The 27,705-nt window shown below is 41.6% G+C and overlaps 3 protein-coding genes and 1 long non-coding RNA gene across 5 annotated transcripts; 3 read left to right on the top strand and 1 right to left on the bottom strand.

Annotated features, from left to right (window-relative positions):
- The first annotated feature begins 146 nt into the window (after window positions 1-146).
- On the top strand, window positions 147-3,276 carry LOC127770192 (G-type lectin S-receptor-like serine/threonine-protein kinase SD2-5). Its single transcript, XM_052295857.1, has 2 exons — window positions 147-315; window positions 434-3,276. The coding sequence occupies exon 2, from the start codon at window positions 456-458 to the stop codon at window positions 3,003-3,005; it is 2,550 nt and encodes an 849-aa protein (XP_052151817.1). The 5' UTR covers window positions 147-315; window positions 434-455; the 3' UTR covers window positions 3,006-3,276.
- Window positions 1,737-5,085, bottom strand: LOC127770194 (uncharacterized). 2 transcript variants are annotated; one of them, XR_008016898.1, is made up of 3 exons: window positions 4,425-5,085; window positions 2,557-2,702; window positions 1,737-1,875 (listed from the first exon to the last, which is right to left on the bottom strand). It is a non-coding gene; the product is annotated as an uncharacterized LOC127770194 (long non-coding RNA). The 2 variants fall into 2 exon arrangements; XR_008016897.1 differs by lacking the exon at window positions 1,737-1,875 and adding an exon at window positions 2,301-2,432 and having other exon boundaries at window positions 4,425-5,081.
- Window positions 5,086-10,103: 5,018 nt separating this feature from the next.
- LOC127770191 (G-type lectin S-receptor-like serine/threonine-protein kinase SD2-5) lies at window positions 10,104-12,715 on the top strand. Its single transcript, XM_052295856.1, has one exon. It carries the CDS (start codon window positions 10,115-10,117, stop codon window positions 12,713-12,715), a length of 2,601 nt encoding a protein of 866 aa, XP_052151816.1. The 5' UTR covers window positions 10,104-10,114.
- A 5,338-nt stretch (window positions 12,716-18,053) lies between these two features.
- On the top strand, window positions 18,054-21,213 carry LOC127770765 (G-type lectin S-receptor-like serine/threonine-protein kinase SD2-5). Its single transcript, XM_052296571.1, has one exon. It carries the CDS (start codon window positions 18,054-18,056, stop codon window positions 20,598-20,600), a length of 2,547 nt encoding a protein of 848 aa, XP_052152531.1. The 3' UTR covers window positions 20,601-21,213.
- Window positions 21,214-27,705: the final 6,492 nt, after the last annotated feature.

Raw genomic sequence — 27,705 nt, 5'->3', positions numbered from 1 at the left:
CGAGGTGAAGAAAACCACGAGAACTTGTTCAATGTTCACAGGCAGTCAAAATCGATCACATGGCAATGTCGGCACAGCCAATCATACACCCTTTAGAAGTAGTCAAGTCAATCCATCTTCCCAACAAAACCAATACCAAAGCACCGGTGCCGGTGGTATGGTTGAATAGTAGTTTTGAACTTTTTGGCTTGTACCCAGAGAGCGAGAAGACGAGTAGTTGACCACTTCGGAGTCCGGCAACCCTCCGCCGGCAACGGCGAGGCCGTCTTTTCGGTGACCACATCAGCTCATCGGTTCAGCGTCATCAGGGCTCAGGTCAGGGCATCTTGCCAACTTCTCCAAATAGCCACAGTTTCTTGGTGGCTGGCTGGTTTCCTGCTTTTAGATAGTGCACATTTTATTTGTTTAACCAAAGAACAGATTCTTCTTGCAGTCGCCTCTGCAATTCAAGCACCATGCGTCTTGCCAATCGGCCCAATCCCTTTTGCTTCGGCGTCATGGTGGCGGCGGTTGTTGCGGTGGTACTTGCAGCTGCAGCACCGTCCGTCTCCGGGCAGCGCTCCGACTATCCCATGGCCAACCTCTCGACGCGGTGGGTCAACAACGCCGCGGTGCTCCCGCATAGCGTCACCTACTCCGATGGGTCAGCCGTGCGCGCCATCGTCCTCCGGTCACCGAAAGCTTTGTACGGCCCCTCCTTCGCCGCAGGGTTCTTCTGCACTCCACCCTGCCAAGCCTTCCTCTTTGCCGTCTTCATTGTCTACACCAACAGCGGTGCCGGGATCACCTCAGTGGTAAACGGTATGGCACATGTAATCTGGTCAGCCAACCGGGCAAGCCCTGTAGGAGAGAATGCTACCCTTGAGCTCACCGGAGAAGGCGATCTAGTCCTCCGTGAAGCCAATGGCAGACTTGTCTGGTCGAGCGGAACTTCAGGCCGATCCGTGGCAGGCATGGAGATAACTGAGAATGGGAGCCTGGTGCTGTTTGATCAGAGGAATGGAACAGTGTGGCAGTCATTTGATCATCCAACTGACGCATTGGTCCCTGGGCAGTCATTGCAGCAGGGCATGAGGCTCACAGCAAATACCTCAACCACAAATTGGACTGAGAGTAAGTTGTACATGACTGTTCTCCCAGATGGTTTGTATGGCTATGTTGAATCAACACCACCTCAGCTCTACTATAAGCCACAGGTGAGAATAAACAAGAGCGGACAAAATCTGACAAGGGTTACCTTCACGAATGGCAGCCTCAGTATCTTTGTGCCGTCCACGCAGCCAGGAAATACAGATAACAGCATTGCACTGCCAAGTGCTAAGTCCACCCAGTACATAAGATTAGAGTCTGATGGGCACTTGAGACTGTATGAGTGGTCTGGTACAGAATCGAAGTGGACCATGGTATCTGATGTAATCAAGATATTCCCTGATGACTGTACTTTTCCAACAGTGTGCGGGGAGTACGGGATATGCACAAGTGGAGGTGGGCAATGTATCTGTCCCGTCGAGAACAATTCTAGTACAAGCTACTTCCATCCAGTTGACGAGCGGAAGGCTAATCTTGGTTGTGCACCAGTGACTCCAATATCTTGTCAAGAAATGAAAAATCATAAGTTCTTGACTCTTACTGATGTTTCTTACTTTGATGAGAGCCAAATCATCATGAATGCAAAAAACAAAGATGACTGCAAGCAAGCCTGCTTGAAGAATTGTTCCTGCAGGGCTGTAGCGTTCAGGTATGGACAGAATGATTCTGATGGACAATGCCAATCAGTAACAGAGGTCTTCTCCTTGCAGTCAATACAGCCTGAAACTGTTCATTACAACTCTTCCGCTTACCTCAAGGTACAGATTACTCCCTCTGCTTCTGACCCTACACAAAACAAAAAGAAGACAATTTTAGCTGCTACACTTGCAGCAATTACTACTCTTGTTTTAGTTGTTATTGTTGCTATATATGTACGAAGGAGGAGGAAGTACCAAGAACTAGATGAAGAATTAGATTTTGATATATTGCCTGGAATGCCAACGCGGTTCTCTTTTGAAAAGTTGAGAGAATGCACCGATGATTTCAGTAAAAAGCTTGGCGAAGGTGGATTTGGATCGGTCTTCGAAGGAAAAATAGGTGAAGAGAGTGTTGCGGTGAAACGTCTGGAAGGTGCTAGACAGGGAAAGAAGGAGTTCTTGGCAGAGGTCGAGACTATTGGCAGCATTGAGCACATCAATCTTGTCAGGCTAATTGGATTTTGTGCAGAGAAATCAAATAGGCTTCTGGTATATGAATATATGCCAAGAGGGTCACTTGATAGGTGGATATATTACCGCCACAACAATGCTCCTCTTGATTGGTGCACAAGGTGTAAGATCATTATGGATATTGCCAAGGGTTTATGTTATCTTCATGAGGAATGCAGGCGAAAAATTGCTCATCTGGATATCAAACCACAGAATATTCTTTTAGACGAGAATTTCAATGCTAAATTGGCTGACTTTGGACTTTCCAAGCTAATAGACAGGGATCAAAGCAAGGTAGTGACAGTGATGAGAGGCACACCTGGATATCTGGCACCTGAATGGTTAACATCGCAGATCACTGAAAAAGTTGATATATACAGCTTTGGAGTTGTTCTCATGGAAATAGTAAGTGGAAGGAAAAATATTGATATCTCACAGCCCGAGGAGAGTGTTCAGCTCATCAACCTATTACGAGAAAAGGCTCAAAACGATCAGTTGCTTGATATGATTGATAAGCACAGTAATGACATGGTGTCACACCAGGAGGAAGTGATTCAAATGATGAAGCTTGCAATGTGGTGCTTGCAGAATGACAGCAGCCGGAGGCCTTCTATGTCAATGGTTGTCAAGGTATTGGAAGGTGCAATGAGCGTGGAGAACTGCCTAGATTACAGTTTTTTCAATGCAAATTCAGTAATATCTGCTCAAGGCAACCCATCTACATATTCGGCTCCACCTCAAGCATCAATACTATCTGGTCCAAGATGAAATGGGTGGCTAATGATTACAGGAAAATCAGGTTCATGTACTTTACCTTTTATTACTACTTTTATATTTTATCTTTTTCGTTCTTTGAGAACTATATTTCAGAAAGCATCAAAAGAATACTTTCTGGCTATTTTGGATTTTCGGTGATGTTTTGAGTATGTCGTTAAAAACATTAGCACCACTAGTACATGTTCTGAAAGCAATGTGGGCTTTGATTTTCTGAAAGTAATGTTGATTCCATGAAACTAATAGAACTATATATTGCAAGCCTCCTGAACTTCTAAAATTGGTTTAATTCACCCTATGAGGTGGGTTTCAACAATAGTTATGCACCGTGCATGTCATCTGAAAACCAACACTGACACATCCCATAGCGAAAACTGCACCCCAGTAACCCACTGCCTTACCTGTTGGCTGCTGTCTACAGAAGTCACCCCTACCTGCTATCGAATGCCCTATACAGTTCACACAGTTACCTTGCCCGTGATGACAAGCTAACTTTAGCAGAACTCCAAAACCATTCTCAGATGAACACTAGAAAGCGAAATGAGCCAATATTACATGCTCAATGGTCAAGATGAAAAGACTAAGATGGACACTTGTAATGCTTCAGGGAAGTAAAGAAGTTCTTTTTTACCATATAGAAAGGATTTCTTGTTATTTTGTAAGTAATTTGTTCTTAAACCATTATGATACACATCATATCGTGCAATGATTTTATGCAGAACAAAACATAATTTAACAGTAGATTAGTCATTACATAAAACTCTTAATTCAACTTTGTTCCAAAGTAAGGAGATGCACCCTTTATTCACCCAAACTCTTATGTACAGAAAGGATGGCGTGTGAAAAATTTGCTAGTAATATACCTATGCATAGATGGCATTTCTAAAAGTAAATTTGGGGTAAGTTTTGGTCTTGTCTATTCGATATTAGAAACAGCAAATTCAAACGAGCTTACATGTTAAACTCCAGAAAAATATTAGGATCACCAAACTCAAGTTGATTTGATGTGTCAAAAGTTAGAACCATAAATGGTGGAGTTCTAGGAGGATCCAACAAAGCAAATTTGTCAGACCATATGTTAAACAAACATCAGCAACACAATTTTACTGAAAAATAGGTTAAAAAATAGTAGCAGCCTTAGAAAAACAGCAGTGAAGCCTATCATGTGTTTAACTGTTAACTGGGTCAGCCCATTTAACTTTGGAGTCTCCTAATGAGTAGAAGCCTACAACCATCATGATCTCTGGTCCCATGTCTTCCACATCCGGAAAATACTTTGTATTTTGCACAAATTATTGCAGCTTTGTTTTGTGCACTACAACTTAAGATACAAAATGTTCATGAAAAAGCTGCCACAATCTCATAATATGCACAAATACGTACTCACAAACTTGATGGGAAATGTGAACTTACTTGCTTAGAGCTTGATAGAAATTATTGTTCCTCTCATCCGCGTCTCCAACCAGATCCCATAACCCAAGAGGGGATCATCAGGTGCACGCCACTCCTCCGGAACACGTCCAATTTGTGCCTGCAGTTTTACAGGTCCCATAACGTCAAAATTGTTGAAAGAGAAAAGCATCCCGCTGGCATACATCAGGCGATGCCCACGATTTCCCATGCTATGGGAGTTTAGGCGAACTCAAACAGACAAACGAGAATCGATTCCTCCCATATGCTACGAGAGTTTAGGCGAACTCAAACAGTAAAACGAATCGCCTTTTTTCCCAGCATATGCCAAACAGCTCATGGCGGCGGTGGCGCTCGCGCATTTCGTCGAACACCTCCCGTGCGGGGGCCATGGATGGCCTGACGCCTGGCTAAGCCAGAGACGGGAAGCGGGGACGAGGCGCCCGCAAGCGAGAGCGGAGTGGAACGCCAACGCGGACACAGCAGGCGGCGCGGTGGACTGGTGGTGGGCAGATTGGAGTTGCGTGGGAGAGCGTGCGTGGCGAGGGGAAGCTCGATGGTGGCGAGATCGAGAGTTGGGGGGAGATCGTCATTCAAGGCCGGCTCACTGGCCTTTTATCGACAGTTGTTTTGGGCTCCGACTGTCCTTTATTTTCACGGTCTTGATAGGTTGTTAAGAGTTTTATAGCCGCCCAATTTCTCTAATTAACTATGCATTGTAAGTTTTGGTTCTATTTTTTTTCTTAAAATGGAGCATCTTCTTTTTCATATAAAACGTCGGCAACAGCCTGACCGCTGAAAAAAAATAGCCAGCTCACTGGCCAAACACGCCCCAGATCATCATACAAAAACTGCTCCAAGTCCAACCCAGCTCACTGTGAAGCATTTTTATATGGTGGTCCACCTTACATAATTTTAAAATTTTTAAGTGTCATAAATATAAAATGTATACAACATATACCATGTGATATATTAATAAACGACTTGCTAATTACTACTGGTGCAAAAAAAATATTTATTCTCTTTTCAAGAATATTTTTTTTCTTTTCTAAATTATAGCTATGTATTTTTGGATGGTCCCTAGACCACCCATCAGATACGCCTATGACTATAACACAAACCGAACCAAACCCATTGTTGTGAAACAAATTTTTATATAAGATAGGTTTTTTTAATCTATAAATCGGAGTACAGATACGATCTATCTCCTTATAAGACCTATATAAATATATGTGCAGAGCGAGATTTTAATGGTGACGTAAAAGAGAGCTTTTATCCTACGTTGTGATCTATTTCTACAATGCTTTTGAGAGCCCTCACGCTGTCACCACTCACCAAAGCCTCCATCTGAGAGTTCACACACCGCCGCCTCCATCTCAAAGCTCATAAGCCGCCTTCAATGCGCGCCTTCAGCTGCTTCTTTTCCCCCCTCGTGGATGCAATCAGGACGAAGGCGATCTTTACTCTCATGATTTTCAAACTTCAAATGTACATTAGCTTTACTAAGCGGAATGTGCATGATAGTATGTCCATCTTTTTTTTTATTAGATAATAGGCAAAATCTAAACCGAGAGGCTTCTCGGTTTAGTGTAAACCAGCGACGAACGAATTGTGAGAAGAAGTACGGCTACACGTGCTGACGTGCATGCTTGTTTTTCCTCTTAGACATGCATGTCTTTTTCTTCCTTGTAAAGTTTTCTCTCAAATTACTTATCCGATCTACAATCCGATTGCACCATTGTGTTCGTTATAATTAAATCTTCACAACAAGATCTTACATGATTATATTACGATGAAAAAAATATTTATATTTGTAAATTACTTTTATTATATACGTAAGTTACTTTTATCATATATATATATATATATATAAGTTACTTTTAGATTTGACTAATTTACTTCTTAGACATATAAAAGTAAATTCAATAAAGCCTAAAAGGTATTTACATGTATTATAAAAATATATTAAAACAAAACGGAAGTAACTTTGTCACGACATTAGAAGTAAATTCATTAAAGTTACTTTCCTTTTGTTATAAGTTACTTCTATAATGTATGTTTACTTTTATACGTCAAAGAAGTAATTTAGTAAAATCTAAAAGTAATTTAAATTTATTATAAAAGTAATTTATAATTTTTCATCAAAATATAATCATGTGAGATCTTGTTATAAAGATTTAATTGTTACAAATACAACGGTGTAATCGGATCGTAAATCGGATGAGTAGTTTAAGAGAAAATTTTATTTGAAGTATAGGTGGATAGAGTCTTTTATAGGTGGTCTTATAGGTGGAGCGGTAGCTGGTAGCATGTCCATATTTTACCCGGTTAATTTGTTTTGGCTCGGAGAAAAGGAAAATACAATGACGGGCGACGGCAAAATCAAATAGCTCGTCTCTTCTCTTGGAGATCGATCAAATTGTTTTCGCGCCAGTTGTCACCTCCATTCTCAGCTCCCATTCCATGACAGCAGCAGGAGACGCAGAGCGAGCTGATTACAAGTAGTTTTGATATATTTTTTTCAAGTCATTCTTTTATGGTTAGTGCATAAAAAAAAGCAATATTTTTAATACGTAATGAGAAAGAGAAAGGAACGGGTCTCGCGGGGCCCATCAGCCATCCTCGTGGTGCACTGCCCTGTCTGCCACTAACACCCCATGTGAGACCGAGACGCCACCTCCACGTTGAGTCGTCCCCGACGCACACGGCGGATTTAACGAGCCGCAAAATCCCACCGGATTTCTCCACCAAAACGTCTAAATTCTCAGTGACACTACAGTGCCGTTTCTTTTCGCTGTAGGGAAACCCAGGTACGCGCCCGTCAGTCCAAGCTTAATTTGAACGTACGCTTATGGCTTGTTTGGTAACTCGACGGAAGAGGATTGAGAGTTTATACGAGGGAATTGATGATGAGATTAAGATGAAAATTTGATTTTTAATCCCAATATCTTGTTTGGTAGATGTGATGAAAATTGATAGGGAGTTTAGTTGGAGATTAAGTCATTAATAAAAACGGATGGCTGAGATTTGCTTAGACAAAGTAAATGAGAAATTCTCTCCCAATTATCTGCCCCTACCCAGGTATTGAAAAGGAGAGAGTTCTTTCCTCAATTCCCCATCCCCATCCCACCAAAATTCACATGTCTCCCAATCAAACAAAACACTTAAGAGCAAGTTTAATAGTATAGCCAAATACTAGCTCTAATTCATCTATAGCCAATCTAATAGCTTATTCATACAATAGTTACATACTATACTATTAACGCCTGGTCAACCTGTCATACACACACTGCGTCTTGCAGTCCGTGATATAGCTGGCTACAAATCTGTAGCCCACTACCCTTCTCTCTCCTTATTTATCTCTTTAAAATATGTTTGCAGCTGGCTTATAGCCTACTATTGTACCTGCTCTAATAGCCTCATCTCTCTAAACTCCCAATCCTTTCTAAAAACTCCATCCAACCAAACAGACCGGGACACTACTAGAAAACACATTTTTCCCAACGTAGCGGTCTTTTTTTCGCAGGCGGACATGACTCTTATAGTCAAATGACCGCCTACAAAAATATAAATCGGGGTGGAGTTCGCTGTCCGTCGCAGGCGGACCACTTAAGCGGCGCCATTTTCGCAGGCGGACTACTTAAGCGACGCCTGTGAAAATCGAACCTTATGTGGTCCGACTGCAAAAATCGTACCTACCTAAAAAAAACCCACCCTTATCTTCTCCTCCCACCACTCAACTCTCTCTCTCTCCCTCTCCCTCCACTGACTCAGTCTCCTCTCCTCTCCTCTCCTCTCCCTCACTTCTCCTCTCCCTCACTGACTCTCCTCTCCTCTCATCTCCGGCGGCACGGCGGGGCCGACAGCGGCGACGACGGCGCGGGGCGGCGGTGACGACGACGCGCGCGGGGCAGCGTGGGCGCGCGGCCGGCGGGGGTGACGGCAGCGACGACGGCGCGGGACGGTGGCGGCGGCGGCGACGCGCGCAGGGCGGCCGGCGGCGTCTCCCCTCGCCCCCTCCCTCTAGATCTGGCCGGAGGAGGGAGGGGGGAGGCCGGCGGGGGCGACGGCGGTGACGACGGCACGGGGTGACGTGGAGCGGCGGTAGCGGCGACGACGGCGGCGGCGGCGGCTCCCCTCCCCTCCCCTCCCCTCTCAGATCCGGCCGGGGGAGGGGGGCGGCGGTGAGGCGCGTGGCGGCGGCGGTGCGGCGATTTTTTTTGTTCATTTTTTTGCATTTTCGTAGGCGGACCTCTCTCCCGCCTGCAAAAATTAGTTTTGGCCGCTTGGGAAAATTGGTTTTCTAGTAGTGGGAATAAATATAGCTGCCACTGAGACATCTGACTATAGCTCTCAATGGAACGGTTTTTTTTCCTTTCACTGCAGTGAATAACAGTACATTTAATTGCATTTATGCAACTGATAGTAAAATAGCAAAAGATATTTCAAAACCCTCGAGGTATTTTGGGCATTATAGAAAAAAAAAGTCAAATAACTAACAGAAGGGAAAATTGCAAAAGCCATATCATATGTCACTTGAATTTTGACATTTCACCCTATAAATCATTTTATTGCAAATGCCCCCTACTTGATTTTGTTGCAAAGATCACCTCGGCACGCACGTGCTTAACCATATCAGCCTGTTATCGTAGGAAAATAGCAAATACCACCCCCACAAGTCACTTGAACTTTTACATTTCACTCTATAAATCATTTTGTTATAAATACTTACCCCCTACTTGATTTTGTTGCAAAAATCAACCTAGTACGCACATGCTTAACCGGATCAGCCTGTTATCGCTGATGTAGAGCTTCATAGGTTAAGCTAGCCGAGTCAAGTGTTTGCATTAGACTCATTCTTCATGTTTCATTGATTTTTTTTTTCATTAGCGAAACTAAGTGCAACAACATTTAAGCTCTCATCAACAATTCTATTTGTGAAATCTAAAAAAAAAGTGTCAAGATTATACTCCTAGAAATATTTAAGTTTGATACACAACACATTGACGTCTCATAATTTATAAAAACATAATGACTCGATTAAGCACAAACGCGCTAGGGTGGTTTTTACAACAAAACCAAATAGGAGGTAGACATTTTCAACAAAACTAAGTAAGAGGTGAGCATTTGCAACAAAATGACTTCAAACTTCAACTGACTTATGGGACGTTTTTTGCAATTTTACATAAAACAATATGATTCACGTGTTTTCTTACCGGTCTCACCTGAGATTAGCCAGTCTGTCTGTTGGTATGCTCACCCAAACGAAAATAGCAGAAAAGAATGGCGCTCAATTACGAAATTGCTTAAAACCATACCATTATCTACTCCGACAATGCTTAAATGATGAAATTGTTAACGGTGATGCATCAGCACTTGCCCTTTTTCTTGACAAGAAAACAATGAGATAGCACACGGAAATTACGCTGAGTCCATGGTGGTAGTCACTGCCTCACTGGTCAAGCCACTTGACAATGTAATGCGGCACAGCCAATTCTTGAACCTTTAGAATTAGAACTGGTGATTGGAGAAACCAATTCAAACTTCCAAAACCAAATTCAAAGCACCGTGTGGTATATATCCCTGAACTTTCAACATGTATTGACATATCACCAGGTCAGGACATCTTGCCAACCTCTGAAATTGGCCACAGTTTCTTGCAGGCTTCTCATCGCTTTTCCCATCCAAGAACCATGTGTCCTGCAAATCTCTTGTCCTTCGACATCGCTGCTGTGGCGGCGGTGGTGGTGCTGATGCTTGCAACTGCAGCACCGGCCATCTCCGTGCAGCAGCTCTATGACTATCCGACGGCAAACCTCTCGACACGGTGGGTCAACAATGCCGCGGTGCTCCAACACAGCGTCGACTTCACTGACGGGTCAGCCGTGCGCTCCATCATCCTCCGCTCACCAAAAACCATATTCGGCCCCTCCTTCGCCGCGGGGTTCTTCTGCGCTCCACCCTGCAAAGCGTTCCTCTTCGCCGTCTTCATTGTCTACACTGACAGTGGTGCCAGTATCACCTCGGTACGAAACGGTATTCCGCAGGTTGTCTGGTCGGCCAACCGGGCACACCCTGTTGGAGAGAATGCTACCCTGGAGCTGACTGGAGATGGGATCCTGGTCCTCCGTGAAGCCGATGGCAGACTCGTCTGGTCGAGCGGCACTTCAGGCCGATCTGTTGCAGGTATGCAGATCACAGAGCAAGGAAACCTGGTGCTGTTTGATCAGAGGAATGTGACAGTGTGGCAGTCATTTGATCATCCAACTGATGCATTGGTCCCTGGGCAATCTTTGCTGCAGGGCATGAGGCTGAGAGCAAATACCTCCAACACAAATTGGACTGAGAGTAAGTTGTACATGACTGTTCTTTCAGATGGTTTATATGGTTATGTTGAATCCACGCCGCCTCAACTCTACTATGAGGCTGACGTGAGAACAAACAAGAGTGGAAAATATCCGACAAGGGTTACCTTCATGAATGGCAGCCTCGGCATCTTTATGCATACCACCCAGGCAGGAAAGCCTGAAGCCATTATTGCACTACCAGAAGCAAAGTCCACCCAGTACATAAGGTTAGAGTCTGATGGACACTTGAGGTTGTATGAGTGGTTTGATGCAGGATCAAATTGGACGATGGTATCGGATGTAATCCAGAAATTCCCTGATGATTGTGCTTTCCCAACAGTGTGTGGAGATTACGGGATATGCACAGGTGGCCAATGCATCTGTCCTCTTCAGGCTAATTCTAGTTCAAGTTACTTCCATCCAATTGATGAGCGGAAGGCTAATCTTGGTTGTGCACCAGTGACTCCAATATCTTGTCAAGAAATGCAATACCATCAATTCTTGACTCTTACGGATGTTTCTTACTTTGATGAAGGCCAAATTATTGCCAATGCAAAAAACAGAGATGATTGCAAGGAAGCCTGCTTGAAGAATTGCTCCTGCAGAGCTGTGATGTTCAGGTATTATGGGCAGAATGATTCTGATGGAGAATGCCAGTCAGTGACAGAGGTCTTCTCCTTGCAATCAATACAACCTGAAATTGTTCATTACAACTCTTCTGCTTACCTCAAAGTGCAACTTACTCCCTCCTCACCAGCCCCTACACAAAACTCCTCTTCTGCACCTACACAGACCTCCTCTTTTGCCCCTACACAAAACAAAAGTAACAAAATGAAGGCAATTTTAGGTTCTACACTTGCAGCAAGTATTACTCTTGTTTTGGTTGCTATTATTGTTGTCTACGTACGAAGGAGGAGAAAATATCAAGAGACAGATGAAGAGTTAGATTTTGATATATTGCCTGGAATGCCCCTGAGGTTCTCACTTGAAAAATTGAGAGAATGCACTGAAGACTTCAGTAAAAAGATAGGTGAAGGTGGATTTGGATCAGTATTTGAAGGGAAATTAAGTGAAGAGAGAGTTGCAGTGAAACGTCTAGAAAGTGCTAGACAAGGAAAGAAAGAATTCTTGGCAGAGGTCGAGACTATTGGCAGCATTGAGCATATCAATCTTGTCAGGATGATCGGATTTTGTGCAGAGAAGTCAAATAGGCTTTTGGTATATGAATATATGCCAGGAGGGTCACTTGATAAGTGGATATATTACCGCCATAACAACGCCCCACTTGATTGGAGCACAAGGTGTAGGATCATTCTGGATATTGCCAAGGGTTTATGTTATCTTCATGAGGAATGCAGGCGAAAAATTGTTCATTTGGATATCAAACCACAGAATATTCTCTTAGATGAGAACTTCAATGCCAAATTGGCGGATTTTGGACTTTCTAAGCTAATAGATAGAGATCATAGCAAGGTAATGACTGTGATGAGAGGCACACCTGGATATCTGGCACCTGAATGGTTAACATCACAAATCACTGAAAAAGTTGATGTGTACAGCTTTGGCGTTGTTCTTATGGAGATAATAAGTGGAAGAAAAAATATTGATATCTCTCAGCCAGAGGAAGCTATTCAGCTCATCAATTTATTACGAGAAAAGGCTCAAAATAATCAGTTGATTGATATGATTGATAAGCACAGTAGTGACATGGTCTCACACCAGGAGGAAGTGATTCAAATGATGAAGCTTGCAATATGGTGCTTGCACAATGATAGTGGCCGAAGGCCTTCTATGTCAACAGTTGTCAAGGTATTGGAAGGTGCAATGAGGGTGGAAAATTGTCTAGATTACAGCTTTTTCAATGCAAATTCAGTAATATCTGTTCAAGGGAACCCATCCACATATTCAGCTCCACCTCATGCATCAATATTATCTAGTCCAAGATGAAAGCAGAAGAAAATTCGATTCATGAACTTTACCTTCTATAACTATTTTTGCATTGTATCCTAGTATCCTATTTATTATTGGAGAAGTATGTTGCAGAGAGCACCAAAAGAATACATTTTGGATAATAAATGATTAAATGTTATGTGGGGACAGCCCTATGTGCGCTGTCTGAAGCAGCAGAAGCCGATGACATCCAACTGAGTCCATGTCTTCCATTTGATTAGCTTAGGATTAGTTTTTCATTCAACGGGATTAGGATAGTTTTTTAAGGATAAGACATTCTTTGTTAAGAGTTTTTTAAGTGTTGGGCCTCTCTCTTATATTAAGAAAGATGTCGGAATCAATAAGCAAGCAGAAGTTAATCTCCCAAACCCCTCCCTCCCATTCTCTGATCATCACGATTCCGGGGAGGTGAGGCAACAGACCTAGCTCTCCTGTCGAGCACCACTATCACCTGAGGAGCTTGGGGTACACCCCTGGTTCCTAACAATAAATATGTTGGATTTTTTTTTTGTGATGATTTCAGTATGCCACTGAAAAACCATTAGCATCAGTACTACATATTGTGAAAGCAATGTGGACTTTAATTTGCTAAAATTCACTTTGAAGTAAGGTTGACTCTATGAAACAAATCAAACTATATGCATTGCAAAAACCTCCTGAACCTCTGAAACCTGTTTACTACCCCATGAGTTGGATTTCAACATTAGTTATGCCACCATATCTAATCCATTTTCACCTTCATTTCAACATCACTCTTATTCCCCTAAGCGCATGCACAAGTAGGCACTAATCAAACCATGTAAAATCCACCAAAAGAATCCCAAAATCACCATAACTAGATATGGCCACATGAGATGCTAACCCTTAAATCAAACAAACAAATATCTTTCAAACCTCATCTGCTTCCTCTGACAGATCCTCCGCACTTCTCTTAGGGAACAATAGCAGGAGTCTTAGGTCAAAAAAAAAAAAAACTGCAGCAAAATAATTTTCCTTCAAAAAACAAAAATGGAAGAAGCCTATCTTGTGTTCACCCACTAAACTTTCAAGTCTCCTATGACTGGGTAAGAAGCCTACTACCATCATCATCTCTGGTCCCGTGTCTTCCACCTCAACCCAGATTACTGGCCACAGCAAATAATTTGTATTTTGCATAAATTATTTCAGCTTTTCCATTTTTGTTTCTGTGGGCTGCAACTTCATCAAGATACAAGATATTCATGAAAAGCTGGAAGCACTTCCTGGTTCCTTAATCTAGGAATATGCATATATACCAACTTACAAATTTGATGGGGAAATGTGAACTTACATGTTCAGGGCCTGGTAGAAATCATTGTTCCACGCACCTGCATTTCGATCAGCTCCCATGACCCAAAGGATCAGGATTCATGAACGAACGTTCATGAAGCCGCAGAGAATTCCAATTCTCTGCCTCACCACAAACCTGCACGGTGCATCAGTCGGCTCAAGTGAAGTGCACCACAGCGAAGCCCCCCCAGTGAGGACGGTCTGCACATTCGACCTGGCAATGCCATGGCTTTCCTTGCTGCCAGCGCTTAGGCCGGCAGAGCCAGCAGAAACGAAGCACGCACCTTCCCAGCACGGCAACGCGCCAATAGCTCACGGTGTTGACTCCCCGCGCATTTCGTCGAACACCTCCCGGGCGAGCCAATATCAGCCATGGCTATTGGCGCGCCCGGCCAGCGCGATCTGCAGAAAACCAGAGATGAAAGGGAAACAGACGCGGTAAGGGCGGGAGGGGGGGGGCGTCATCGTGTCGGCACCGACGCCGTCGCGTCCAGCAGGCGGCGGCGGGGAGATCGATCGGCGTCGTGGCGGTGGATGGATCCGTCGCCGCGCAACCTGCCTGCTTGGGTGGCAGTCGGGGAGAGGAAAGCTCAACCAATCTTGGGTGGCCTGGATTTTTCACATTTTGGTCCTTTTAAAAAACTTATTTCGCAAATAGACCCCTTAAAAAACTTATCCCAGAAATTATCGTTGTTAAAGGTTGCGTCGTCCTTCTGCCACCGTGGCACACGCAAACCGACATGGCAGGAGGAGGGCGCCAGCCATGATGGCGCCGCCCCTCTCCACCCCTCGCCTCCATTCCTACTTCTCTATATAGAGTTGCAACCTTTTTATTTTTGTTTTATTTTTTCGGATGTTTTTCGCACTTAGGATCACGATACAACCAACCACAAAAAAAAATTAAACTCAAACGGAATATACCACTTAGCTAGATATCCGAAAATGGCATACCACTTAGCCTACTTTGATCAGCATATCCGAAAATTAGACCATAATTCCTTTAGTAAAACCCTTTGATCAGCATGTTAAACATAATGCACTCTACCACTATATGAAATTACTTAATCTCTAATTCAAAATATAACCACATAAAATGATAACCATAAGTTAAACAGTACAAAGAGATGCAGTTTTTTTATTTTTATTTTATTTTTTTGATATTTTTTCACACTTAGGAGAATATATGAACCAACCATAGAAAAAATAAACTCAAACGGACAAAATATATGACTTGTAGAATTTTCCAAAGCTCTACTGAAAAGTCATACAGACTCAGAATCAGGCAAATAATATATCCACGAACATCTACAGAAAAAGTTACATCCGATTCTCCCCAGCTTTACTGGGTTCGGCGATATTAAAACCTCCAAATTCCGCTTGCAAGATTGTGTTTTCGAGGAGAGAAGTTTCTCGGTAGAGCTTTGGAAAATTCCACAGGCCACATATTTCGTCTGTTTGAATTTATTTTTTATATGATTGGTTCTTGTGAGATCCTAAGTGTGAAAAAATATCAAAAAAATAAAATAAAAATAAAAAATTTGCACATCTCAATCATCTGCACTAGTTCGGAGAGAGGAGAGGAGAGGAAAAATTCTACAGGTCACATATTACGTCCATTTGAGTTCAATTTTTTTATGGTTGGTTCTTGTGTGTCCCTAAGCGTGAAAAAAATATCAAACAAATAAAAGAAAATTTAAAAATTTTGGGGAGGTGGGGGGGGGGGGGGGGGCGCCAGCCACTCTGGCGCGCTCCCCCTAGCCACCTCAGCATCGCCCCGCCACGTCGGCAGGAGGCTGGCGCCGTCCAGTTGGATGACGGCGCCAGCCACTCTGGCGCCCCAAAAAGGATCATTTCTAGGATAAGTTTTTCCAGGGGTCTATTTCCGAAATAAGTTTTTCAAAACAACAAAAATGTGAAAAATCCAGCTTGGGTGGCAGTGAAACGTAACGTCGGATGTTTGTGTTGTATCTGTGGAAATATCTGAACATAAGCCCAACAAGTGTCTTTGAAAAAAAACAACTCATAATTAAACTGCATTCGCAGAAAATCAACTTTGATAGGCCCAACAACCAGCAAAACAAGAGAGAAAAAAAAGATACTTCTTCTATCCCAAAATATAACAATCTTTGAGCGGATAGAACGTGTTCTAATACTACAAATTTAAATATGTGTCGGTTCAAATTCGTTTATATTTATTTTGGGAGTAGTACTGAGATTCCAGCTCTGCATGACATGCACGAGAATAACCGAAGTCCAAAACGACGGTTCTTAAAAAAAAAAAAGTCCAAAACGACCTTCCTACAAGGCTACACCTGACTTAGTCACACTTCTCCAAACTAACTACCAATAGTAACAACAGAACAAAATTTCGGTGCTAGGAGATTTGCACAGCTCGAAATTACAAATCGGACCATGGACATGTTTTTTGCAAGTTGACAGCACAAATGCATCCCCCATTTCATTCTCTACTTCTCTTTCTTTCTCGTTCACCTTGATGCTGCCCTCTCTGGAGTTCTCTCGCCGGCACCATGCCCTTCAGTCCTCTTCCCAACCTCTTCTTCTTATTGCTAAGAATTCCCCTGTTTTTGTCTTTTGATTGGTTCACTGACACTGTGCCAAAGCAGATCAACATATTAGTTCATGCGTAGAAGAACGAGTGAGGTTGCTCCGTGCTTCCTATAGTCGGCAGGTGTCTCTATCAAGATGATCCTACAATCCAAAACTAGGTAGAAATCAGCAAAAAATTTCAGCTGGTAGTTGGGTAGAAACTACCTTTAACAGTCTACTGGAATGACAAAATGGGGGGTCTGGTATGCTAAAGTATCCCTTTTAAGATAAAGTACTCTATGAATTTCTAATCGGTGTCCATGAATATGGACAGCGATTCTTCCTAGAAGGATCGAAAATCATATGATATGATCCTAGCTGCCACTGAGACTCCTGGTTGCACACTATAGAAGATGGTGGTGGTTGTTGAAGTATAAAGAAATTATAGCCTTCTACATCAGTTTGCAATTCACATTAACTTTTTAGGTAAACTAAATAGTGCCTATAACTCAATGCACAAAAGAAAGGATTCAAAAGACCTTGGTTGCTGCATTTTAAACAAAAAAGGATTCAACCCTTGTAGATTCCAACTTGTCGGATTCGTTGGAGCTTAGAAGTGAAGAGAAGTACGTGTTGAAATACTTGCTCCGGTTATCATTATTTGATGTTTAATTTGATAAGACCTGATCAAACTTTGGAACTTTAACCGTCATTAACTTTTGAAATACTTATCTTTAAAACATAAAAATGCTATGTGTAGATTTGTCCCAAAAACACTTTCATAATCTCTTGAACTTATTGAATTTTATAAAGTCATTATAGTTTAAATTATGGTTAAAGTCACACATCAAAAACCATGGAATTAGGGAGTATAAGTAAATTACTTGTTCCCCTAATATGTAAATTTCAAACCAATACTAGTCACGCACCGTGTTACCTGGTCTTACCTGATTAGTCTTAGCTGTTATGCTCTCCCAGGACGAAAATGGAAGAACGGAATGCGAATGCCGTGGCATGCTTAATTATGAAGCTTCATATTACCATCCCGGTGTCTACTCTAAAAATGCTTGAATTGCTAAAGTTAATGATATCAGCATGTGCTTTTCCCCATGATACGGCAGAAGGAAACTTGTTCACCAGAATCCATGGTAATCAAAGTTACATGGGAATGCCTGTAAAGCCAATTGTTGTCACTTTAGGATTAGAAGTGGTCAAGCCAATCGATCTTCAAAAGAAATTGAAAGCACCGAGTGGTATGGTTCTGAACTGTTGACTTGTATCCAGAGTGCGAGAAGATGAGTAGTCGACCACTTGGGAGCAATAGCATGCGCCAGCTGGCAAGGCCGCGAGGGTGAGCCATCTTTCTGGTGACCATATCAGCTCATCGATTCAGTGTCATCAGGTCAGGACATCTTATCAGCCTCTGAATTGGCCACAGTTTCTTGCTGGCTTCAATCTCGTTCCTTCCCATCCAAGAACCATGCATCCTGCCAATCTCTTCTTTGAGATTGTGGTAGTGCTGCTGCTGCTTGCAACTGCAGCACCGTTCGTCTCCGGGCAGCCCTATGACTATCCTATGGCTAACCTCTCGACGCGATGGGTCAACAATGCTGCCATGCTCAAGCACAACTCCTACACCGACGGGTCAGCAGTACGTGCCATTGTCCTCCGTTCACAAAAACAATTGCCCGGCATCTCCTTCGCTGCAGGGTTCTTCTGCGCCCCACCCTGCCAAGCATTCCTCTTTGCTGTCTTCATTGTCTACACCAACAGCGGTGCTGGGATCACCTTATCGGTAAACGGAATGGCACAGGTAATCTGGTCAGCCAACCGGGCAAGCCTAGCTGGAGAGAACGCAACCATTGAGCTCACTGGAGATGGCAACTTGGTACTCCATGAAGCTAATGGCAGACTCGTCTGGTCGAGCAACACTTCAGTCCAATTAGTGGCAGGTATGGAGATCACTGAGCATGGCAACCTGGTGCTGTTTGATCAGAGGAATGCGACAGTGTGGCAGTCATTTGATCATCCAACCGATGTATTGGTCCATGGGCAGTCATTGCTGCAGGGAATGAAGCTCAGAGCAAATACATCTACCACAAATTGGACTGAGAGTAAGTTGTATATGACTGTTCTCCCAGATGGTTTATATGGCTATGTTGGATCCAAACCACCACAGCTATACTATACATATTTGGTGGACACAAACAAGAGCAGAAAAGATCCGACGAGGGTTACCTTTACAAATGGAAGCCTCAACATCTTTCTGCAGTCGACACAGGCAGGAAAGCCAGAAGCCATTATTGCACTGCCAGAAGCGAAGTCCATCCAGTACATAAGATTAGAGTACGATGGACATTTGAGGCTGTATGAGTGGTCTGATGAAAAGTGGACCATGGTATCTGATGTTATCAAGAAATACCCTGATGATTGTGCTTTCCCAACAGTGTGCGGAGAGTACGGGATATGTGCAGGTGAACAATGCATCTGTCCTCTTCAGACTAATACTAGTTCAGGTTACTTCCATCCAGTTGACGAACGGAAGGCTAATCTTGGTTGTGCACCAATGAATCCAATATCTTGTCAAGAAAAGCAAAACCATCAATTCTTGACTCTTACTGATGTTTCTTACTTTGATGGAAGCCAAACTATTGCAAATGCGAAAAACAGAGAGGATTGCAAGCAAGCTTGCTTGAAGAATTGCTCCTGCAGGGCTGTAATGTTCAGGTATGACCAAAATGTTTCCGATGGAGAATGCCTGTTAGTGACAGAGGTCTTCTCCTTGCAATCAATACAGCCTGAAATTATTCATTACAATTCTACTGCTTACCTTAAAGTGCAACTTACTGCCTCCTCTTCTGCGCCAAAACAAACATCCTCATCTGCCCCTACACAAAAGAAAAGTTACAAAATAAAGACAATTTTAGGTTCTACGGTTGCAGCAATTATTACTCTTGTTTTGGTTGTTATTGTTGGTATCTATGTACAAATGAGGAGGAAGTATCTAGAGATAGATGAAGAATTAGATTTCGATATATTGCCTGGAATGCCAATGAGATTCTCATTTCAAAAGCTAAGAGAATGCACTGAAGACTTCAGTAAGAAGCTCGGCGAAGGTGGATTTGGATCGGTCTTTGAAGGGAAAATAAGTGAAGAGAGAGTTGCAGTGAAACATCTGGAAAGTGCTAGACAAGGAAACAAAGAATTCTTGGCAGAGGTAGAAACTATTGGCAGCATTGAACACATCAATCTTGTTAGGCTGATTGGATTTTGTGTAGAGAAGTCAAACCGGATCCTAGTATATGAATACATGCCAAGAGGGTCACTTGATAAGTGGATATATTACCGCCACAATAATACCCCCCTTGATTGGAACACAAGGTGTAGGATCATTCTGGATATTGCCAAGGGTTTATGTTATCTTCACGAGGAATGCAGACGAAAAATTGCTCATTTGGATATCAAACCACAGAATATTCTCTTAGATGAGAACTTCAATGCCAAATTGGCAGACTTTGGACTTTCAAAGCTAATGGATAGGGATCAAAGCAAGGTAATGACTGTGATGAGAGGCACACCAGGATATCTGGCACCTGAATGGTTAACATCACAAATCACTGAAAAAGTTGATGTCTACAGCTTCGGCGTTGTTCTTATGGAAATAATAAGTGGAAGAAAAAATATTGATTTCTCTCAGCCAGAGGAGAGTGTTCAGCTCATTAAGTTATTATGCGAAAAGGCTCAAAATAATCAGTTGATTGATATGGTTGATAAGCACAGTAATGACATGATCTCGCGCCAGGAGGAAGTGATTCAAATGATGAAGCTTCCAATGTGGTGCTTGCAGAATGATAGCTGCCAAAGGCCTTCTATGTCAATGGTTGTCAAGGTATTGGAAGGTGCAATGAGTGTTGAAAATTGCTTAGATTACAGTTTTTTCAATGCAATTGCAGTCATGTCTCCTCAAGGCAATCCATCGATATATTCTGCTCCACCTCCTGCATCAGTATTATCTGGTCCAAGATGAAATGGGTGGCTAAGGGGCACAACAAACTCTGGTTCATGCACTTTACCTTTTATAACTGCTTTTGCAATCTATCTTATTTGTTCTTTGAGAAGTATGTTTTGGGAAGCATCAAAGAGTACTTTCTGGGCAATACCGCTAGTACATATTGTGAAAGCAATGTGGGCTTTAATATTGTAAAAATCACTTTGTGGTAAGGTTGATTCTGTGAAACAAATCGAATTATATATTGCAAAGCTTCTGAAGTTCTAAACCAATTGACTTCACCCCTTAAGGTGGGTCTAAACTGTACTTATGCCACCAAATTGAATCCATTTCTGCGTTCACTTCAGCATCACTCTAAGCCCTATCAAACCATGTAAAACCCACCAAAAGAAACCAAAAATCACCACAACTTGATCTGGCCACTGAGATGCAAACCCTTGCATCAACCAAAAAATATCCATCAAACCTCATCAGCCTCCTCCGACAGCTCTGCCATCGTTTTCTCAGATATGACAGCAGAAGTCTTAGAATCAGCAAAGAAAAATGAAAGAAGCCTGATCAGCCCACTTAAATTTGAAGTCTCTACCGAATAGAAGCCTACAAGGCTACAACCAACATAATATCTGGTCCAAAGGTTTCCACCTCTACCTAAATAACTGATCACAGGAAAATAATTCGTATTTTGCACTTTTCTTTTTGTGCACAGCAAGTTCATTAAAATACAAACTATATTCATGAAAAGCTGAAAGAGCTTTCTTGTTCCATAATATCAGAATATGGCAATATGCACATATATGAACTCACAAACTTGATGGAAATGGTGAATTTACCTTCTTAGAGCTTGGTAGAGTTACTGTTCCACGCATCCGCATTTCAATCAGCTCCCATGGCCCAAGAGGGGATCAGGTGCACGCCATTGCTCCGGAGAATTCCCGATTGTAGCTTCACTACTCCCCGGAGATGACGCTAGCCTGCATATTCAACGCCACGATTTCCCTTGCTAGTTGCGACCAGAGTCTTAGGCGTACCCACCAGAACCGAATCGTGCGTGCGTGCGCCTTCCCCAGCATGCCAAGAGCTCACGGCGGTGATGGCTCTCACGCATTTCGCCGAACACCTCCTGGCCAGAGCGGACCGTGGCTTGGCCCAGGCGCTGCGAAGCCCAGAGACGGAAAGGGAAACAGCCGCATCGATCCAGCCACGCGGCAAGCGAGAGGTACGGAGTGGGCGCCATCGCCCGGGCACCGACGCCGTCGCCGGAGTGGTGGCTCGCCCACTCCGGTCGGCGCGCATTTCGCCTCTGACCTTGGTGGTGGGGAGGAGGGGGAAACTATGGTGGGATTTTGAGATAGATGAAAATAAAGATGAAGTCAGCTCATATCGTAACGAGCGAATTATTAATATAGGCTTAATTGAGTTTTAATTATTATTAATTTGAAAAAAAAATATTTATTTAATATTTTAAACTAATATTTTTATAAAACACACTATTTAGTAATTTACAATGAACGCTAATGAAAATTAGGGTGAAATATGTATCTTAATAAGAATTAAAAGACCGGAGCCATGAATAACCGTGGTGAGGGGAACCGCAAAGGGCCTGTTCGGAAGTTTGTTGTTTTTGCAGCTGTTTGGCTGCACTGGACAATCCAATTGTTCGGCTGTCAATCAAGAATGCATCTTGGTCGTTTGGCTGCTGTAGCCGCTGCTAGCTGGTTCCGTTAGACGTTGTAGCTACTGCTGTAGCGCAGCAGTAGCCAGCTCTTCCGAACAGGCCCAAAGCTATGTTGAGACGATTCGGGAGAAAATGGAGGGAAAGAAAGGAAGCAGCCATTCTATTCATAGGGCACGTAAAAGATGTGAATGCTTGCTTTTACTTTCAAATAAATTGCATATTACCTAAAACATGCATGAATTGGGATAAAAACTTATATAAAATGACACACAGAACCATGGTGAAAAATATGAGTGAAAATCAGGAGATTGATTGGTGTCGAGCACCTGATGCCATCCCTAAAATAGGGTGCTCTTCCCACGATCTGCTAGCTGCGTTTGTACGTTTGTGGTATGCGTGCACAAATCACCTTCTTATTTTGGCTTCTTGAAATGATTTTTTAAATTAAACTACTTATCTTATTTATAGTCCGACTATATTATTGTACTCCTTGCAATTAAATCTTTATAACAACATGACATATGATTATATTTAGGTGATAAAAAATACCTGTTTTAACCAGTGAATTTTAACGTTTTATGTGAGGGAAGTGGATGTTTCAATTAGAATTGGATTTTGTTGCACGTTTTAAGTTACTCATGTTGCGGTGGATCTTTTTTAGTGTTGCACATGATATCATTTGGATATTTGAATAAGTAATTTTTTTAATGTTTCACTAGTTTATTTACAAAAGTTGCACGTAGTTTTCCTTGCATATTTCATCAAGTATATTTGCGATGTTTCATGTTGCTATAAGTTATGTTCTATTCTATTATATATTTATTGTTGTTGCATTGCTTGTTAATAACTAAAATTTTCAGTAACTCGTTTTTTTTTACACCCTGCGATATAGGAAATGTTGGTAGTGTAGGCATACGGTCAAATAAGCGACCAACTAAAAGTTGTTGTTAGTCTATCGTGTACATAAACATGTATACATGTGTACCTATACCGTTTTGTTTGTATTAGCTAGGTGTATGAGTTTGTGAAAAAAAACAAGCAGTAGTTGCTACTCCCTCCATAAAAAAACTCAACTCCTACCGTTTAAATTTTATAAAAAAAACCCAACTTCTATTATCCTACCTACCCTCATTACGTAAAACGAGAAGCTTTATCCCTTCAATATCCTTTGCCTACATATTCCTCTCACTACCTTTTTTCAATGATTAAGAGTATTTTAGTCATTCTCACTCTCCACTATTTCTATATTGGAATACTAGGGATAGATTTTTTATAAGACGGAGGGAGTATATGTCAGTCATCCTCGTAGCTCACGCACGAGCGAATTTTGTACCTAGAAAAGAAGAGCAAGACTTTTGATTTTTTTTTCCTTCCAACCTGCGCCCGACGCGTCGGTGCGGATACACTTGTGAATCAACTAGAACATTGAATAATTTAGTAAGAACGACTAAACCATCAAGAAAATTCAAAAAAAAATTAAAAATATAGCATGTGTAACAGAGTTAGATTCCCGATGAAACATTTGTTTCTCATACGTAAACATCAAATCCTAATGGTTGAATAAGTGCAAAAACAACAGTGTAATTGGATCACATAATGAATAAGTAATTTAGGAGAAAATATATTTGAAATTCGCTAAAAAAGACTACCACCATATCAATGCCGTGGATGATAAGACTTTTACAGTACACGAGATGCGAGAGATGGACTAATTATAGTGTGCATGCAACATAGGCTGCGCGTGGTGATGGAGACGCAATGTGGGGAGGGGCGGCTGATTTTTGGCTCTAGTTTCAACCTTTGCTTGCTCACAGCCTCACGCCTTGTGTCTGAGAGATACTCCCTCCGTATTTTAATGTATGACGCTGTTGACTTTTTAACAAACGTTTGACCTTTCATCTTATTGAAAAAAGTTATGTAATATTATTTATTTTATTGTGACTTGATTTATCATCAAATGATCTTTAAGTATGACATAAGTATTTTTATATTTGCATAAAAAATTTGAATAAGACGAATGATTAAACGTTGGTTAAAAAGTCAACGGCGTCATACATTAAAATACGAAGGGAGTATATTTGTGAGAAGTCAACTCCTTTTTATCATTTCTTTGCTATTATCCGCATCAGCAAAATGATTAGATGATATTCTTTTTTTAAGGAACAATGGTTAGATGATATTCTTTTTTTTTAAGGAACAATGATTAGGTGATATTGATAAAAGTATTATATGACCTTGTTATTGATAAGATTGGACACATCTCGTAATGACAGTTAGATCATAAATCGCAGTTGGAAAACTAACATATTTTGAAGTGCTTTATAAAAAGCCAGTTATTTAATTTGATAAATATATGAAAGAACTTATGAACATTTATAGACGAAAAGGAAAACGTGAAGGAACTCCAATCCAACACACGGGGAGAGCAACAAGTAAGGCTTCGATTAAAGGCGGAACATCCAAAGCGCAAATGCAATACCCATCCATCACATAGGGTCGAATGACGAGCGAGAAACCAGAAAAATACAAAACTTGTGAATACAATCATTAGAAAACAACATGTAAAATGTGGACTTTCAGCGTATATACATTGAACAGTAAACTTTATGGAACCGAATGAAAACGCTTGCCGATGAAAAGTTGAACACAAAAGACTGACTATTCAACTGTATTTTTTTTGCCTGTACTCTTTATGGCACCGGTTTGCAAATTAAAGTAACAAAACCAGTCACTGTATCAGGTTACAATTTTGCAAACGAACTAAATGGTGGGAACTCTGCTCGGACGTATGATGCTCGGCCGTCAGCGTCCGATTTACGTGCAAAAACTACTTTAAACTGATTTTTCTCTTAAATTACATATCCAAATCATGATTCGATTGCACCATTAAATTCGTTGCAATTAAATCTTCAAAACAAGACCACACATGGATATATTCCGACGAAATTTTTTTAAGCTTATTATTGAATTATTTTTAAATGATGCACGATGTTCCACCAGGTATATCGGAATTGTTTCACTAAATAGATCGAAAATGTTTCACTCGTTTAAATCGGGTGTTATTTCATCCTATATAAAAATAATGTTTCAGCAAATAGCGAAAGAATGTTTTAGTTCACTGCAACATTTGATCCATATATAGTGAAACATTATAACTACACTAGGTGAAACATTTTTCGGTGGAACAAAAAATAAAACGAATTCCCTTGATAGGGAATTTCCAAAATATGTGGGTTTTTTTTGTTGCAATGGAATATTTCAGTTCACTGCAACATTAGATCTGTACACAGTGAAAGATTGTGAGTACACTAGATGAAACATTTTTTGTTGAACAAAAAATAATCCAAATTCCTTTAATAGGGGGTTTCCAAAATATGTGGGTGATTTGTTGCAACGGCGCGTTCCATAATATTAAAATCCACTGCAACATTTGATCCGTACATATTAGAACATCGCAAGTAGACTAGCTGAAACATCGTAAAACTACTGGTTGAAACATCAAAAGAGATCATATGCAACATTCAAAAAAATATCAATAGAGAAGCTAAAATATTTTTTATCGAAATATAATCATGTGTGGTCTTGTTGTAAAGATTTAATTGCAATGAATATAACGGTGTGATTAAATCGTAGATTGGATAATTAGTTTAAGAGAAAAATTGTTTTCTGCAGGAGGCGCTTTTTCTCTGACGTCGAACGTCAGGCGCGCAGCATTTTCCGAACTAAACGCGGTAAGCTTCGATATATAGCAAGATGCTTTTACTCTACAAAATAGATATATCATCACTTTCGCTTCTGTTACAGTTTTTTCTTAAAAGAAAGTTTCAGCCCATCTCAGAAAAGAGAAGTCTGACTTTGAGGGCTCCGTTTTAATTTCCCCCAGTCGAAAGTACAGTATCAGGTACAGAAAACACAGGATATTACAGATACAAGCAAACAGCAAAGTTGTCCGGTTATTTCAAACCCCGGACAACACGACAACATGCATGTAAGCACGCAACAGAACAAAACCAAACCCGACGAAGCACTCCACTCAGGCACTCACTCACTCACTGCGTGCCACTGCGACGGCCACAAGCGAGAGCGCGACGAGCCTTGACTAGCATCCACGATTAGTCAGTCGTGCACTCACCACTCACCACCACGTCGTCCCCCGGCGGCTCAAACCCAACATAGTCAAAATTGCCGGATTTTTCCACCAAAACGGCCAAACTCGATCTCCTTGCCACGCCGCCCCCAACACGACGAGGCGTCGAAGCCCCCCACCACAACTAGTACTGTGTTTGATTTTTCTAAAAAATGATGCGTCCTATAATTTAGGACGAAGGGAGTAAAAAAAAGACCCGCCGCTGAGACATGTGACTAGCTCTTCATGGAATTCTCACTGACAGTGAAATAACAATAGATAATAGATTTAATTGCATTTATGCAACTGACAGTAAAATATCAGAAGATATTGCAAACCTCTCAAGGGTGTCTTAGGCATTATGAAAAAAATCAAATAACCAACGGAGGTTAACTGATGGTAATTAAACAAAGGGAAGAAAAACATATTGTATGTATGTAGAACTTGTGCTCGCCAATAACAACCAAGCGCTTGTTTATAGCAGATCATATAATTTCTTCCTGATTCAATCGTTCCATGGCCGTCTGGAACGTGTAAATTTCAAATAGAACAGTATGATTCACGTGTTTTCTTACCGGTCTTACCTGATACTCCCTCCATCCCAAAATGTTTAACGCCGTTAACTTTTTTTAAAAATATTTGACTGTTCGTCTTATTCAAAAAATTTAAGTAATTATTAATTCTTTTCCAATTATTTGATTTATTGTTAAATATACTTTTATGTATACATATAGTTTTGCACATTTCACAAAAGTTTTTGAATAAGACGAACGGTCAAACATGTTATAAAAAGTCAACGGCGTCAAACATTTAGGGAAGAAAGGAGTATTAGTCTGTCTGCTGGTATGCTCTCCAAACGAAAATAGCATAAAAGAAGATGGTATACTCGATTACCAAAATTTCTTCTTACCATACCAATATATTCTCTGACAAGGCTTGGATGATGAAATTGTTAAGGGCGATGCTATCAGCTCCTGCCCTTTTTCTTAACAATAAAACAACAGACAGTACAGCTATTACGCTGACTCCATGGTGGTGGTCACTGGCCAAGCAACTTTACAAGGTAATGCGGCACGGCCAATTCTTGAACCTTTAGAACTGGCGATTGGAGAAACCAATCCATGCTTCCAAAACCAAAACCAGAGCACCGCGTGGTATAGCCTTGAAGTTTTGACATGCATTGACGAGAAAGCCAGTCGACCAATTGGAAGCTAGTCCAGAGATCATCTTTCCGGTGACCACATCAGCTCATCGATTCAGTCTGATCACAAGGTCAGGACACACCTTGCTAACCTCTGAACTGACCACAGTTTCTTGCTGGC

Source organism: Oryza glaberrima, chromosome 4 (assembly GCF_000147395.1).
Source record: "Oryza glaberrima chromosome 4, OglaRS2, whole genome shotgun sequence".
NCBI classification, from domain to species: domain Eukaryota; kingdom Viridiplantae; phylum Streptophyta; class Magnoliopsida; order Poales; family Poaceae; genus Oryza; species Oryza glaberrima.
Note: the sequence above shows the minus strand (reverse complement) of the source record. Positions and strands in the feature narration are given on the sequence as shown.

Bases quoted from the DNA above. Each gene is read 5' to 3' on its own strand.
- LOC127770191 (XM_052295856.1), top strand. From the start codon at position 10,115: ATGTGTCCTGCAAATCTCTTGTCCTTCGACATCGCTGCTGTGGCGGCG.
- LOC127770192 (XM_052295857.1), top strand. From the start codon at position 456: ATGCGTCTTGCCAATCGGCCCAATCCCTTTTGCTTCGGCGTCATGGTG.
- LOC127770765 (XM_052296571.1), top strand. From the start codon at position 18,054: ATGCATCCTGCCAATCTCTTCTTTGAGATTGTGGTAGTGCTGCTGCTG.